Source organism: Dendrobates tinctorius, unplaced genomic scaffold, assembly GCF_039654945.1.
Source record: "Dendrobates tinctorius isolate UK_male_01 unplaced genomic scaffold, ASM3965494v1 ptg000158l, whole genome shotgun sequence".
NCBI classification, from domain to species: Eukaryota; Metazoa; Chordata; class Amphibia; order Anura; family Dendrobatidae; genus Dendrobates; species Dendrobates tinctorius.
Genome location: NW_027361825.1, coordinates 12,529,140 through 12,546,334, shown reverse-complemented (window position 1 = coordinate 12,546,334; position 17,195 = coordinate 12,529,140). Strand labels below are relative to the sequence as shown.

The following is a 17,195-nucleotide window of genomic DNA, read 5'->3' as shown; positions in this document are numbered from 1 at the left end:
TAACTAAGGAAGTGATAACGGGGGGTTTGATTTACTATTTATGGCGGGTTTTTATGTTTGGCAGCTGTCACACGCTAAAAGACACTTTTTATTGTAAAAATAGTTTTTGCATCACCACATATTGAGAGCTATAATTTTTCCGTATTTTGATCCACCGAGTCATGTGAGGTCTTATTCTTTGCGGGACGAGTTGACGTTTTTATTGGTACCATTTTCGGGCACGTGACTTTTTTTGATCGCTTTTTATTCCGATTTTTGGGACACACAATGAACAAAAACCAGCGTTTCATGAATTTCTGTTGGGGGGGTGCGTTTACACCATTCCGCGTGCGGTAAAATTGATAAAGCGGTTTTATTCTTCGGGTCAGTACGGTTACAGCGATACCTCATTTAGGTCTTTTTTTTATGTTTTTGCGGTTTTATGCAATGAAAACTATTTTATATAAAAAATAATTATTTTTGCATCGCTTTATTCTGCGAGCTATAACTTTTTTATTTTTTTGTGGATGATGCTGTATGGTGGCTCGTTTTTTGCGGAACAAGCTGACGTTTTCAGCGGTACCATGGATATTTATATGCGTCTTTTTGATCGCGCGTTATTGCACTTTTTGTTCAGTGGTATGATAATAGATCATTATTTTTTGCTTTGTTTTTTATTTTTATTTTTTAAAGGGTTCGCTAAAGGGGTTAACTAATGGGACAGTTTTATAGGGCGGGTCGTTACGGACACGGCGATACAAAATATGTGTACTTTTATTGTTTTTTTTTTTATTTTCAAAAAATGAATTTATTGGGGAATATTTTTTTTTTTTTACCTATTTAGCGATTTTTTAAAAATTATTCTTACATTTTTTTTTTTTTTTTAAACTTTATTACATTGTCCCTGGTGGGACATCACTGTCCTGTGACAGATCGCTGATCTGTCACATCACAGATCAGCGATCTGTCACAGGCACTGCTGCAGATTTCCTCATGCCTGCGCTTTGCAGGCAGTGAGGAAGTCAGCTCCCTACAGGCCCCCGAAGGTCCCCGTCGCCATCTTGGATCTGGGGGCCTGTAGGGAAAGAGCCCGCCGCAGCAGCGCTGCACATTGTGCTGCCGTGGGGGGCTCAGGGAAGCACGGAGGGAGCCCCCTCCCTGCCGATGCTTCCCTTTAACCCCCGGTACACCGCGATCGTGTTTGATTGCGGTGTACAAGGGGTTAATGTGTCGGGGGCGGTCCGTGACCGCCCCTGACACATTGTGCCGGGTGTCAGCTGTGATAATCAGCTGACACCCGGCCGCGATTAGCGGCGCTCACCACGTGGGCGCCGCTGATCGCTATGACGTACTATCCCGTCCCTGGGAATTAAGTCCCAGAGCACATGGACGGGATAGTACGTCTGATGGCAGAAAGGGGTTAAAAATTCTTTTGGCCAAAACAAAAGCTGCTGGTGGTTATGTATGTGATCTGGTGTTTGTTGGGAACTGTTGAAAGATTGGTGAGGACGTGGTGCAGAAGATGAGTTTTTCCAAGAGCGGGCGGTGGGACTGTGGCAGGCTCGAGGTGTGGAGGTAGAACTGGGGTGGAGCCTGGGTGGAGTCTCAAGGGGTCCCGAAAATTTTGCCAGTATGGGGCCCCGAAATTCCCAGTGGCAGCCCTGACTGTAATCATGTGTGTGTTCTGCAGGGATGGTATCTACCAATATATGGTTCCTGTAAGGTGGGACTAGTGCTCTTTTTAGTAGCTTTTGGTTTTTTTATTTATTTAGTAACAGCTTAATGTGTTTCGGTCATTATATAGTAGAAGGTGTATGGTGGTGTCATTGGTCTGATTAGAGTGTTTTGTTATGTAGAGGTAATGGTCATATTATATTATGTATTCGCGGTGTGGTGGTGATGGTAGTGGGCATTGTGCAGACGTATTGTTTTGGCCTTTTATAGTAGTAATATTGATCATATTGGTCTTTGCATTGTGTGTTTTTGGGTAGCAACAGTGGTACACTGTAATTACATATACATGCTATTTTAAATGGCTAAAGGTTAGTCTTATGGGGAGACCTTCCTTTTTGGGGCTTGGGCCCTTGAGCTTTAAGGACCCTGGCAATGCCCCTGCCATATTGTGTGTTTAAATGTCCGTGTTTCTGGAGTTGTATGTTTGTAAGTAAGCTCAGTTATGGTACCACTAGATTATGGCCCGATGCTATCGCATCGGGAGGATATGATAGCATCACACCTCTTGCCATGTTAACCCTCAACACACACACACACTCCTCTCACCTTTTACCATCTCCACTCACGTCCACTCACTCTTTCACTCCACATACGACCCCTTCTCTCACTCCGTCTCTCATACTCACGCTGTCATCGCCGCTGCTCCACGACACGATCCCCGACATCTTCCGCCGGCGCCATCCTGGATCCAGACGTTGTCCACGCCGGCGACATGTTCTTGCGGCGACGCCATCTTGAGTATCGTGAAATCCCGCGATAGTCAAGATGGCGTCGCCGGAAGAACATGTCGCCGGCGTGGACGACGTCGGGATCCAAAATGGCGTCGGCGAAATCTCGCGAGTTTTCGCCGACGCCATTTTGGATCCCGACGTCGTCCTCGCCGGCGACATGTTCTTGCGGCGACACCATCTTGAGTATCACGGGATTTCGCCGATCCAAAATAGCATCGCCGCAGGAACATGTCGCCGGCGTGGATGCCGTTGGGATCCAAAATGGCGTCGGCGAAATCTCGCGAGATTTCGCCGACGCCATTTTGGATCCCGACGTCCTACACGCTGGCGACATGTTCTTGCGGCGACGCCATCTTGACTATCGCGGGATTTCGCCGATCCAAAATGGCGTCGCCGCAAGAACATGTCGCCGGCGTGGAGGACGTCTGGATCCAGGATGGCGCCGGCGGAAGAAGATGTCGGGGATCGTGGATCAGCGGCGATGACGGCGTGAGTATGAGAGACGGAGTGAGAGAAGGGGTCGTATGTGGAGTGAAAGAGTGAGTGGACGTGAGTGGAGATGTGAAAGATGAGAGGAGTGTGTGTTGAGGAGTGGTGTGTTGAGGGTTAACATGGAAAGAGGTGTGCGGTGACGTCACCGGTTACAACTGGACGGAAGTTGTTACAACCGGAAGCTGCTTAGGGCATTTATTATTATAGATATCTAAGCAGTAACCTTGGTTCTGATACTGTATTGATGTAGTAATCTAGATTCTGGTACAATATGTATGCCATAAGCTTGGTTCTGTTTCTGTATCTTGTAGTAGATATAGTAAGCTCTGTTCTGCTTCCTTATCTCTGTAGTAAGCTCTGTTCTGCTTCCTTATCTCTCTAGTAAGCTCCATTCTACTCCTATATCTCTGGAGTAAGCTCCATTCTGCTCCCATATCTCTGGAGTAAGCTCCGTTCTGCTCCCTTATCTCTAGAGTAAGCTCTGTTCTGCTCCAATATCTCTGTAGTAAGCTCGGTTCTGCTCCCATAGCTCCTGGAGTAAGCTTGGTTCTACTCCTTTATCTCTGCAGTAAGCTGCGTTCTGCTCCGATATCTCTGCAGTAAGCTCGGTTCTGCTCCCATATCTCTGGAGTAAGCTCTGTTCTGCTCCCATATCTCTGTAGTAAGCTCGTTTCTGCTCCTATATCTCTGTAGTAAACTCGGTTCTGCTCCCATATCTCTGGAGTAAGCTCTGTTCTGCTCCCATATCTCTGTAGTAAGCTCGTTTCTGCTCCTATATCTCTGTAGTAAACTCGGTTCTGCTCCCATATCTGTAGTAAGCTCAGTCCTGCTCCCTTATCTCTGTAGTAAGCTCTGTTCTGCTCCCATATCTCTGTAGTAAGCTCGATTCTGCTCCCTTATCTCTGTTGTAAACTCGGCTCTGCTCCCTTATCTCTGTAGTAAGCTCGGTTCTACTTCTTTATTTCTGTAGTAAGCTCGGTTTTGCTTCCATACCTCTGTAGTCAGCTTCCTTCTGTTACAGTATCTTTGTAGGCAGCAAGCTTGGTTCTGCTCCCATATCTCTGTAGTAAACTCGATTCTGCTCCCTTATCTTTGTTGTAAACTTGGTTCTGCTCCCTTGTTTCTGTAGTAAGCTCGGTTCTACTCCTTTATTTCTGTAGTAAACTTGGTTCTGCTTCCATAGCTCTGTAGTAAGCTCTGTTCTGTTCCCATATCTCTGTAGCAAGCTTGGTTCTGCTCCCATATCTCTGTAGTAAGCTCAATTCTTTTCCCATTTCTCTGCAGTAAGCTTGGTTCTGCTCCCATATCTCTGTAGTAAGCTTGGTTCTGCTCCCATATCTCTGTAGTAAGCTCCAGTCAGTCATAGTCCTTGTCTATGTAGCAATCTTGGTTCTGGTCTCGTGTCTATATAGTCAGCTTGCTTCTGTTACAGTATCTATGTAGGCAGCAAACTTGGTTCTGCTGCCATATATATGCAGCTAGCTCCGTTCTGTTCCCATATCTATGTACTAGCCTGTTATTAAAGCCTGTTATCTCTGCTGCTTTAATGCAGCGGCCAGAGATAAGCATGGCAAAAGCACCGCAACTGGAAGGCCACTGCCATGTGATTGCCCCCCAGGCTGAAAAGTGCCAGCCAGCCCCTGGGGGTCTGACAGCAAGCAGCTTTGAGCTTCCACCATCATTACATATGGTGCTGGAATTGAAGACGCCTCCTACTTCTGCTCAGGTGATTTAGCATCTGTCTGCCATTTACCAGGTTTTGTGAATGGCCAACAGGCATCGTGCAACACCAGTAGGTGTAGTCTAAGGCAGCAGGAATCGTGCAAGGCCAGCAGGTGTCGTTCACAACAAGCAGGTAGCATGCAAGGCCAACAGGTGTTGTGCAAGGACAGTATGTATTATGCAAGGCCAGCTAGTGTCATGCAAGGCCAACAGGTGTTGTGCAACATCAGCAGGTATTGTGCAAGGACAGCTAGTGTCGTGCATGGCCAGCAGATATCGTGTAAGGCCAGCAGGCATCGCGCTAGACAGCAGGTGTTGTGCACAACCACCACAGCAGGTATCGTGGAAGGACAGCAGGTATTGTTCACAACCAGCAGATATCATGCAAGGCCAGCTGGTGACACACAGAACGTCAGCAGTGCCTGTATCCACCCACAGAGGCACCACAATACATCAGCTTTAAGGCTGCATTAACAAAGGTGTGTTATTTTTTTTTCATTTTTTTTGCAAACATGGTAGAACCACAATGTTTGAGAAAATCGTGGCAAAACCCTGTGTTTTGGCTGAAATGACAGCAACAACAAAAAAGCGCAACACTCCTGCAGCATGGAACCAGTGTAAGACTTACGCCCTGGGTATGAATCCTACCAGAGTGACATCTGCTTCTTCTGGGTTTTTTACTCCTTGATTCTAATGTCCATCTAGGTACCCGAGATTAGAGAAGCTGAGCCTATCTGTGCACATGGACCCATATGAATGTATACAGTGCCATAGACTGTGTTGGTGCTATACAAATCATGCACTATCACAGCATCCTGTGAAACTTCCTAACAATCATTTCCTTTCTGAATTCCACCCCCCACCCATCATCTGCATTTCATTAGCGGCAATAATTAGGTTGGCTGACGGCAGAAACATGTGATAGCGTTTTATTTCATTCACTGGTGGATGAAGAACATACAAGTGATTGTGCAAAGATGTAGAGTGTGAATATGTCGGACCCCCGCAGACAGTGACTTTTTTTATCGAACCGCCAGTTTCAGGGCTCAGTCGCAGGAACGACCCCTTTAGCTTTGCGACTCCTTCCTGGCATTGATTTAATCATCGGCCACCCAGTTTGTCATCTCTTTGCTTGGCTTTATCGCATCCTTGTCCTTCTTCCTGTTCTTTCCCCTCTTGCCCCCGCACTGACACCTCTGCACCCACATAACCTGGCGGGTGACCTTCCGATTGAGTTGGGAACACCGAAATAACAACGGGCGCGTCTCGCTCAGTGACGGTGTACAGAAACGTCCGTCCGAGCAAAGGCCACAGAATTTGGGGAGTAAGGGGCGGCTTGACAGACAGTCACGGAAACGGAGATGTGATGGATGGGACCAGCGCATCACATGACTGCAAACGTTATTTGCCTTCAGGACCTACCAGAAAGATAAGAGGATGGAAATAATACACACTACCATGTAAAGGTTTAGGGTCACTTAGAAATTTCCTTATTTGTGAAAGAAAAGCAATTTTTTCCAATGAAGCTAACATTAAATGATTCAGAAATACACTCTATACATTGTTAATGTGGTAAATGACTATTCTAGCTGCAAATTATGCAAGTATGTTAGCACAGCTGAAAACAGTTTGGCTGATTAGCGAACCTATAAACCTGATCTTCCTTTGAGCTAGTTGAGAATCTGGAGCATTACATTTGTTGGTTCCATTAAACTCTCAAAATGGCCAGAAAAAAAAGAACATTCATGTGAAACTTGACAGTCTATTCTTGTTCTTAGAAATGAAGGCTATTTCATGAGAGAAATTGTCAAGAAACTGAAGATTTCCTACAGTGGTGTGTACTACTCCCTTCTTAGGCGAGCACAAACAGGCTCTAACTAGAGTAGAAAGAGAAGTGGGAGGCCCCGCTGCACAACTGAGCAACAAGACAAGTACATTAGTCTGTAGTTTGAGAAATCGATGCCTCACAGGGCCTCAACTGGCAGCTTCATTAAATAGTACACGCAAAACGCCAGTGTCAACCTCTACAGTGAAGAGACGACTCCGGGATGCTGGCCTTCAGGGCAGAGTGGCAAAGAAAAGCCATATCTGAGACCGGCTAATAAATGGAAAAGATTAATATGGGCAGAAGAACACAGACATTGGACAGAGGAAGATTGGTAAAAAGTGTTATGGACAGACGAATCCAAGTTTGAGGTGTTTGGATCACACAGAAGAACATTTGTGAGATGCAGAACAACTGAAAAGATGCTGGAAGAGTGCCTGACGCCATCTGTCAAGCTCGGTGGAGGTAATGTGATGGTCTGGGGTTGCTTTGGTGCTGGTAAAGTGGGAGATTTGTACAAGGTAAAAGGGATTTTGAATAAGGAAGGCTATCACTCCATTTTGCAACGCCATGCCATACCCTGTGGACAGCGCTTGATTGGAACCAGTTTCATCCTACACAACAGGACTATAACCCAAAGCACACCTCCAAATTATGTAAGAACTATTTAGGGAAGAAGCAAGCAGCTGGTATTCTATCTGTAACGGAGTGGCCAGCGCAGTCACCAGATCTCAACCCCATTGAGCTGATGTGGGAGCAGCTTGACCTTATGGTACGCAAAAAGTGCCCATCAAGCCAAACCAACTTGTGGGAGGGGCTTCTGGAAACATGGGGTGAAATTTCTCCAGATAGCCTCAGCAAATTAACTGCTAGAAAGCCAAAGGTCTGCAGTGCTGGAATTGCTGCAAAGGGAACATTCTTTGACAAAAGCAAAGTTTGAAGGAGAAAATTATTATTTCAAATAAAAATCTTTTTTTTCGAACCTTGTCAATGTCTGGACTAGATTTTAAATTCATGTGGCAACTCATTTGATTAACAACAGTATGAGTTTTCAAGGAAAACACAAAATTGTCTGGGTGACCCCAAACTTTGGATCGGTAGTGTAAACCCACACATTCCACAGCCTGAAGCTCGGCCACTTTGGAGATGTGTCTGATATCACTGAGCGACTCCTAGCAGCCCACCGAGCGGGGTTGGCTCCGGGGTTATGGGGGTACTCGGCTGACAGTCTCGGTGGACCCTCTTCACTTTCAATTTTTTCTCCTCACCATTTGTTATTTTTCGTCAATAGAGTTGCATCAGGGCTCGGTCTTTTTTTTATGTTTTATGAGCTGTAGTTATCATTACTATTTGGGGGGTCCATACGACTTTATTTCTTTTTATTACTTTTTTTGGAAGAAAACTGACAAAAAAACAGTAATTCTTCACTTTCGATGTGATTTTTATTCCTTTTTTGAAAAGTTCATATCACCGCCCACTATTACTGGAGTATATACAGTGCTGTGCAAATTAATTGGGACAAAGCATTTTTTTAAGTAAAATCGTAAGTTGGTTACCAGTCAGTGATTCAAACCAGTTTTAACTGCTTTGAACAGGCACTCACACCTGTTCAAAGCAGTTAAAACTGGTTTGAATCACTGACTGGTAACCAACTTATGATTTTACTTAAAAAAAAATCCTTTGTCCCAATTAATTAAACAGCACTGTACATATATATATATATATATATATATATATATATATATATAGTAGGGATTGATTCAACTTGCTCAGGAGCCACGGGACTAAATCAGGAGGCACGTTCCTTTTAAAAGTTCACAGGGTTTATTGCTTCATAACCCATAAACCAGCACATAACATAAGGAATTGCCTTTAGCTCAGGCGAAAGCAAGCATAAGTGTCCATGATTTCAGGCTCAGTCCTGGAGCCTCAGCAAACACAGGAGGCTTATCCGTCCTCAGATCCATGTGCTCTCTCTCATGTGATCTACTCTGGTTACCTTATATGGTCCGTAGCCACGCCCACCGGGTCACTTGGCCATGACCTCATCACAGGTCCTACAAGCATTTATACACTCTATTAAGGCATTCTAGACACCGCCCCTAGGTGGGTTTGTAGGTTGCTCTCGCTGACACAGTGTAACAGCAGCTCAGCAGTGCCTCTGCTGATCAACACACATTCCAGCTTCCATCCCAAGGCCACCTACCTTGGGATACATAACGGTCATTCAGCATCCTATACCCATTACCACAATGGATATGCCTGTAGGCCCGTCCTGGGACACCCACCCAGCGCCCCCTAGCGGACATAGTGATCACTACACCACATACCTCCCCCCTCTGTTCAAACTTGTGGGGTTGAACACATGACATCACCCAGGGATCTCGAGACCGGGCACCCATGTCACCTTGCCCTACAAGTCGAGAGGACCATCTCCGTCTGTCTCGGTAGTCATACTGCATCATATTTACGTTAGGCCTCCCCCGTCCACAGCGGTCAGTATCTCGGCCATGAGCTTTGGCCTTCCTGTCAACGTCCATCAGCGTGACCAGACACTCTTTAGTCTCCACCTATCTGCAGTGCGCTCCGTCACCCGACCTTTCTCTCACTGGCCAGCTCTCCCGGTTCGTACGGTCATGAGTCCCACGTCCAGTTGGGCTAACTGGGTGGTCTGAGTCTGACCCTCTGTCGCTACGTCCACCACCGGGTCTCGTGCCTATGCTACTAAGATAAGAACTGCCACATGCGGACTCTCGACGTTCTTGCCTTCGACTACCTGTCCTTTCATTATGTGGAGGATCCCTTTGGGCCCTTACACCTTGGGTTAGAGGTGGATGCCACCTGACGTTCTGTATCTGCTTAGTCAACTGCAGTCTGTCCTGTCTTAGCTGCTCTATCTCCTTCAGGTATGCTACCCAATATTCCAGGAGCATGCGAAGCTTCCCAATGCTTTCCATCAAGCCAACCACAATGACTGGAACCATGTCATCTTCAACAGCAACTTGGATTTCCCCAGCAGGTGGGATCCTCTCTCTCTTCACACTGGATCGATTTACCATCTCCTGCATCACCTTTCCAAGTCTGCCAACGACTTTCCCCACCAGATTTCTGGGTAACGGAATTATGTCTTCCACAAAGCCCAGCCGACTTTGAGTGCCCCTAGCAAGCTCGAAACGTCGAGCGGCTTTCCTATTACACTACACGAGCATCTGTTTCGTGCGGAGACATTGTAGGTGCATTTTCTTCATGACAGCCACCCTCTTCTGTGTCTTCCGTTTCTGGCAGTATCACCAACTGGTCTGTGTCTGGTGCCCAGTTCACACTATAGGCCTTTACTGCCTTTTTAAAGGTCTCATGCACACCCTCGCTGGCACATGCTTCTCGCACGTCTTCGGGTACCTCCATCACGCACTTGAAGGTCGTGGACTTGCTCTCATCCTGGACAGTCGGTTCTGGGTTTACCACGGACACTTCCCTCAAGATATCTGCCACGACCGGGTGACTGTCTTGTACAGCTCTTGGCTCACCATCTTCCTGAGTTTTACAGGACCCTTTTCCAAGATGGGCTTTGGCAGTTCTGCCTTATCACTCGGGCCCGGCCGCTGTACATCTTCGTCCCAGCTCTTCTCCCGCAGAAGACCTTTTACTATTCCTCTGAGTTCTTGGAGAACTTTATCCCGCTCCTCTGCCAGGTAGCGACGCTCATCCTCTCTTCGGAGAATCTCCTGTTGATGCTTCTCTTGGGCCTCTCTGAGCACCTCCATATCCTTCACTATAGCTTTGTTCATAGTTTGACACACTGACAGGTGACCTCTGAGTGCAGAGACTTCCTTCTCCAGCTCATCCACTCTGTGCTCAGCTGCTTGCCTTAGGACCCTTTCTTGTTTGACATGTTCTTTTACAGTCTCTTTAAGCATCTCTATTGTGTAGTCCTGCTCTATGGTCTCTGCAGGTCTACTACAGGTCTGTTTTACTTCCAGCCCATCACTAACTCCCTCTGTGCTGGTGACTGTCCAAGATAAAGTGACCTCCTTACTACACACTCTTTCCCTTGTGTTGGCGTCACAGTCTGAATTGGAGTCATCACTCACCCTGTCATCCTGAACAGCCAGTCCCCACTCACACAGGTGTCGGACCCCTGTCCTGGAGGTACCCCGTTTCCCACGGTCACACGTTTGGTCACCCCGGCCAAATCCCCGAGTTGGTCAGACCCACACTTTCTCTCAGTCACCCGAAACTCTGGACTATCGACCTTAGGTGGTGCTACCTCCTCCTTTGAGCCACCCCACATTTCATCAACTTCCCATGCATCGTCAAACAAGACAAAGTCCCGGTCCCTCTCCAAGGCATACACTAAGTCAGGGGGTATCCCGTCCCCTTGGCACTCACCACCTTTGGTTCCCTCAAACATTACTCTGTCTACGGCCCAGTTCACCGTGACCCCGTGTTTACAGCGAATCCTGACGTTTTTCTCGGTCAGAGAGAAAACGAGAGGAGTTCCTGTCAGAGTCACCTGACTCTTTGAGTCCAGCCTACCAGAGACTCCTTCCCGGTGCAGCATCACGGTACACACCTGTGGCCCGTCATTATCTGAAAAGATTGTCCCCGATTCTTCAAAAGTCATACACATACACTGCGGTTCCCCAGACATGTCCACTGAGGCAACAAGTGCTGCCCCTTTTAAAACTTGGCCCCTTTCTGGGACTCCACCCACTTTTGGGTCACTGCCCCCTTCTGGGACTCCACCCCCTTTTGGGCTACCACCCCGATTTGGGCCACCTCCCCCTTTCGGGATTTCCCCATGTCCGTTCTGCAGAACTTCTTATGCCACAGTTCACACAGTACAGTTTATGTCTTTTTGGGCTGGTACTGGCCCTTTAAGCACGACACCACACCAGTTCCTTCTGGGGCTGCCACAGCTCCCGCTGTCACAAATCACCGGCACCTCCGGCTGTTGCTGACAAGCAGCTGCTGGTGTCACTGCAGCTCCTGCTGCGCCGTCTTCGTGGACCCGCCGATCCACCGGAAGCCGCTTGTCCCCTTCGTAACCCCGCCGAGTTACCGGAAGCCGCTTGTCACCTTCGTAACCCCGCCGAGTTACAGCAAGCCGCTTTCCAAAAAACCCTTCGTGACTCCTCTGAGCCACAGCAATCACCTTCAAGTTTTGCAGAGGAAAAGAGGAAAAAGAAAAAAACACATGCACAGTCTCTCACTGACCCTGGTCAGTGCAACACGGATTCCCGTCCGTTACCTGCTGGTGTTGTCACGTCCGCCATGTCTGCCATGTCTGTTTGTCTCAAGAACTCCTGGAGCGATGTGCATGCGCATGTTTTGTCTGCTGTCCTGCATGTTCGCTAGAGCTGTGTGCAGACTCACCTCATGTCTGAGCTGCAGGATCCCTGCGTTTCTGCTCTGCCTTCTGTGATCTTCTCGTCATGTCTGGAGTCCTTGATCATGTGATGTTTCTTAAGATCCTGCACTGTCTGGTTCTGCAATCATCTCGTCATGTCTAGAATCCCGGATCATGTGTTCTTCCTAGGATCCTGCACTGGTTGGTTCGGTGATCATCTCGTCATGTCTGAAACCCTGATCATGTGACGTTTCCTAAGATCCTGCACTGTCTGGTTCTGCTATCATCTCGTCATGTCTAGAATCCCGGAAGTTCTCCCCTGGTCCTGACCTGGAGGAGGAGGTGCTATGCGCTATATCAGGCCGCCTCTTCCTATGCTCAGGGCCTGATTATTGTGTTGCTTCCCTGCAAGGCTCTGGGTCTGTGGGGTTGCTCCCTCTATTCTGTGCCCTTGCACTTTGCTCTGTAGTGCGTCTCTGCACACGCTCCGTGCTCGTATTCCGCCTCTTGTCTTGTGCCATGTCTTGTGTTGTCTCTCGTGCCATGTTTGTCTTTGCCTTGCTTTGCCTTGTAGTCCTTCTGCTGTTCTTTGTCTTAGTCTGTTTTGCTATGTCTCGCCTTAGCTATGCTTTGACTTGTAGTCCTTCCTTTGTTCTCTGCCTCGCCTGTTTTGCCATGTCTTGCTTTTGCTATGCTTTGACTTGTAGTCCTCCCTGTGTTCTCTGCCTTGCTATTCCTTGCTTTGTGTTCCTCCCTATGGTCTCAGTCTTTGCTTGCTCTTCCTCGCTCTCTCCTATGGTGCTCTGTAGTGCTCCCTGGCACACGCACCATTTCTCCTCTCCTTAGTGCTCGTTTCTTTGTCTAGTCCCAAGGTCTTCCCTTGGCCCGGCTCTGGGCTTCTGCCTAAGCTCCGCTGCTAGACTCTGTCCTCGCTCTGACCTGGCTCTGTTTCTGCTTGTGTTCCTTGTCTTGTTTCCCTGCCTTGTACTTGCATTGAACCCCGGCGTGGGTTCCCCTTGGCAGTCTCCTGTGCCGTGGTAAGTGCCACGTGTTTGTGTACAGCCGTGTGCACTGGCCAGTGTGGCGTGCCCCCTGCGTGGCTCCTAGCACGCACCCTGCCTTGAACCCTGGCGTGGCTCCTAGCACGCACCCTGCCTTGAACCCTGGCGTGGCTACTAGCACGCACCCTGCCCTGAACCTGGCGTGGCTCCTAGCACGAAGGTTCCTTTGCCCCCTCCTGTGCCTTAGTCGTGCCTCGTGCTGGCGTTACAGCCGTGTGCATTGGCCAGTGAGGTGTGCGTCCCTGCGTAGCTCCTAGCACGCAGCCCTGCTCTGAACCCTGGCGTGTCTCTACACGCACCCTGTCTTGTGCCTTGGCGTGTCTCTACACGCACTCTGTCTTGTGCCTTGGCGTGTCTCTACACGCACTCTGTCTTGTACCTTGGCGTGTCTCTACACGCACTCTGTCTTGTACCTTGGCGTGTCTCTACACGCACTCTGTCTTGTACCTTGGCGTGTCTCTACACGCACTCTGTCTTGTACCTTGGCGTGTCTCTACACGCACTCTGTCTTGTACCTTGGCGTGTCTCTACACGCACTCTGTCTTGTACCTTGTGCCTTCGCGTGTCTCTACACGCACTCTGTCTTATTCTATGCTTTGGCGTGGCTACACACGCACCCTGTCTCGTTTGCGAACCTTGGCGTGTCCCCTACACACGCACCTCGCTTTGAACCCTGGCGTGTCCCCTGCACACGCACCTTGCCTTGCACCTAGTCTTGAACCCTGGCGTGTCCCCTACACACGCACCTAGCCTTGGACCTTGGCGTGTTCCCTAAACACGCACCCTGCTTGGATATCTGTCGTGCCTCCTTGCCTGAACCCTGGTTTGCCTGCCGGATGCCCGGAACCTGCCGACCGTTGCCAGAGGTCCGGAACCAGATGACTACGGCCTGATGTCCGGAGCTGACGTCCGCAGCCTGATCCCTGGACCCTGTCGGTTTGCCAGCAGTCCGGAGTCCGATGCCATCATGCCATTACCTGTGCCTAGGCGTGCCATCTGGCACGTACCATGTTATGGACCTTGGCGTGCCCACGCGCGTACCTTGCACGTTTTGCTTGTTTTCTCTGTATGTGATCTTGTGTTATTCTAATGAAGATACCTTGCACCTACGTCTAGTCTCGTCTTGCTTCCTGCTCGTCCTTGTCGTCAGACACTCGTCTAGTGTCCTCTGAGCCGGCCGTCTGGTCCCAGCAGTCGTGGTGGCTCACCCCCTTGGTCTTGCCCCTGACACTCCCTGTATAGGGGGTGGAATCTCACAAGGTCAGCTCGCCCTCAGTGGGTGGGTGCCACGACCCAGAGGGTCCACTCAAAAAATGGGCTCAGCAGGAGCTGAGTCCGTCACAGGAGTCAGCCACACAGGTTCTCGGGTACCTCTCATCCATAGCGACTTCTCAAATAGTCTTTCCCTGACCCAGGTCAGCATACCACAGACTCCTGTCTGTTACCTGTTGGTGACGGCCACACAGGTTCCTGGACGCCTCTTCTCCTCAGAGGTATCCCACAAATATCAATACAGTCACTTTCTGTGACCCCGGTCCGTATTACTCACGATTTTCCAGACCGTCTGCTCTCCTGGCTCAGAGCCGCCAGTACGGCAACATGTGCTTCTTTGGAACCGCTGCCCGCAGTCTGTCACCAATTGTAGGGATTCAACTCGCTCAGAAGCCACGGGAGTAAATCAGGAGGCACGTTCCTTTTAAAAGTTCACAGGGTTTATTGCTTCATAACCCATAAACCAGCACATAACATAAGGAATAGCCTTTAGCTCAGGCGAAAGCAAGCATAAGTGTCCATGATTTCAGACTCAGTCCTGGAGCCTCAGCAAATACAGGAGGCTTATCTGTCCTCACATACAGCCAATATACACAGGCCTCACTGGGTCAGCAGCCTCAGCACGTGGTCTTCCTCCACATAGGCCTGCCAGGACCTTCCACATGGTCCAATCAGATCCATGTGCTCTCTCATGTGACCTACTCTGGTTACCTTATATGGTCCGTAGCCACGCCCAATGGGTCACATGGCCATGACCTCATCACAGGTCCTACAAGCACTCATACACTCTATTAAGGCGTTCTAGACACAGCCCCTAGGTGGGTTTGTAGGTAGCTCTCGCTGACACAGTGTAACAACAGCTCAGCAGTGCCTCTGCTGATCAACACACATATTCCAGCTTCCATCCCAAGGCCACCTACCTTGGGATACATAACGGTCATTCAGCATCCTATACCCATTACCACAATGGATATGCCTGTAGGCCCGTCCTGGGACACCTACACAGCACCCCCTAGTGGACATAGTGGTCACTACACCACAATTTATACATATTGTGGTGTAGTTACCACTATGTCAGCTAGGGGGCGCTGTGTGGGTGTCCCAGGACGGGTGTACAGGCACATTCAGTGTGGTAACAGGAGCAGGGTCCTAAATGACCATTATGGGTCTCAAGGTGGGTGGCCTTGGGATGCAGGCTCCAGGGTGTATTGATCAGCAGAGGTACTGCTGATCTTTCTGTTACACTGTGTCAGGGAAACCTATGTGTGTCTATACAACCTTTAGTGATGTCATAGCCATGTGATCACCTGTGGGTGTGGTTACAGGGCTATGTAATTGAGGTGTTTGGCACATGTGAGAGAGAGTGGAGGGAGTCTGTGAGCGTGTGGACAGACTTCCCTGTGTCCAGGTGGGACACTACAGAGAGGGGCCTGTGTGCTAAGGAAGGAGAAGCCTTCCTGGGTCTGCGGCTGCAGATATAGCGCTGCTCTGGACATTGCCCTGAGCTGGGTATATTAGTTGTATATGGGGAGGACTACACCTCCCAGCATGTGCTGAGACTCTCGGTCCGAGTCTGAAGCCACGGACGTTTATGTTCTTTTGTGCCTAAGCTAGAGGCTATTTTGGTGATACGCTGATTTATGGTTTATGGAGCAAATAAACCTCATGAACTTTGGGAAGAACCTGCCTCATGATTGTCTCCCGCTGCACCTGAGCGAGTCGAATCCCTACAATTGGTGGAGAATGCGGGCAGCGACTCCCAGAAGCACGTGTGGCAGCGCTGGCGATTCTGAGCCAGGAGAGCAGACGGTCTGACAACCGTGAGTAATACTGATCGAGGTCAGAGAAAGTGACTGTATTAAAATTTGTGGGATACCTCTGAGGAGAAGAGGCGTCCAGGAACCTGTGTGGCCGACACAGGTGACAGACAGGAGTCTGTGTTGCACTGACCAGGGTCAGTGAGAGACTGTGTTCCTGGAGGGGTCAGTGAGCAAGGTCCTGGAGGGTCAGTGTTGGGAGGTTCTGGGAGAGGAATCGGATCCCTGGAACACGTGATATGACCTTGGACCTGATGAGGCGTGTGTTGGGCAGTCTCAGGCGGAGACGGATGTCCTGAAGAGCACCCGCTGAGCCCCTGGACCTGGTGAGGCTGGTGTTTTCTTTAAGGGATCTGCCCTGGGAGCATTGGTAGCAGACGCTGTCTGTCTACGCCATCCTGCTGCAGCTTTATGGCATGTGACTAAGCGGATACAGTAGTTGTGGCTTTACACAACTATTGAGGGTGAGTACCCTGTATTATTGCTGCATAACCCATTATACCTGCACTGGTAAGGCCCTATGGGCGCACTTTTGTGGCTTTTTTATCTTTGAGGGTGACAAGCGGCTTCCAGTAACCCGGCGGGGTTACGAAGGTGACAAGCGGCTTCCGGTGGATCGGCGGGTCCACGAAGATGGCGCAGCAGGAGCTGCAGTGACACCAGCCGCTGTGTATGTGTGTGAACAGCAGCCGGAGGTGCCGGTGATCAGTGACAGCAGGAGCTGTGGTGGTGCCAGCAAGGACTTGTCTGGTATCGTGAGAGACAAACTGTGTGGTGTGAACTGTGGCCTAAGAGGTTCTGCAGGACGGACATGGGGAAATCCCAAAAGGGAGTGGTAACCCAAAAGGGGGCGGTGACCCAAAAGGGAGTGGTAACCCAAAAAGGGGTGGAGTCCAAAAAGGGGGCGGTGACCCAAATTGGAGTGGTAACCCAAAAAGGGGTGGAGTCCCAAAAGGGGGCGGTGACCCAAATTGGAGTGGTAACCCAAAAAGGGATGGAGTTCCAAAAGGGGGCGGTGACCAAAATTGGGGTGGCAACCCAAAGCAGGGTGGTGGTCCAGAAAGGGGCCAAGTGTGAAGAAGTGACAGCACTGGGTGACTCAGTAGGTATGTCTGGAGTACCGCAGTGTATGTGCAGGTCTTTTTCAGAATGTGGAATATCCTTTCCAGGTAGTAATGATGGGCCACAGATGTGTACAGTGATGCTGCACCG

General features: G+C 49.4%; 1 protein-coding gene across 2 annotated transcripts in view; it reads right to left on the bottom strand.

Annotated features, from left to right (window-relative positions):
- Positions 1-5,573: 5,573 nt before the first annotated feature.
- LOC141051669 (CCN family member 1-like) overlaps positions 5,574-17,195 on the bottom strand; it is a 31,386-nt gene continuing 19,764 nt past the window's right edge. For both annotated transcript variants that reach the window (XM_073548672.1, XM_073548671.1), the window contains one exon: positions 5,574-6,076. In XM_073548672.1, coding sequence (XP_073404773.1) covers positions 5,756-6,076 — 321 coding nt within the window. In that variant the 3' untranslated portion in view covers positions 5,574-5,755. The remainder of the gene's footprint in view (positions 6,077-17,195) is intronic.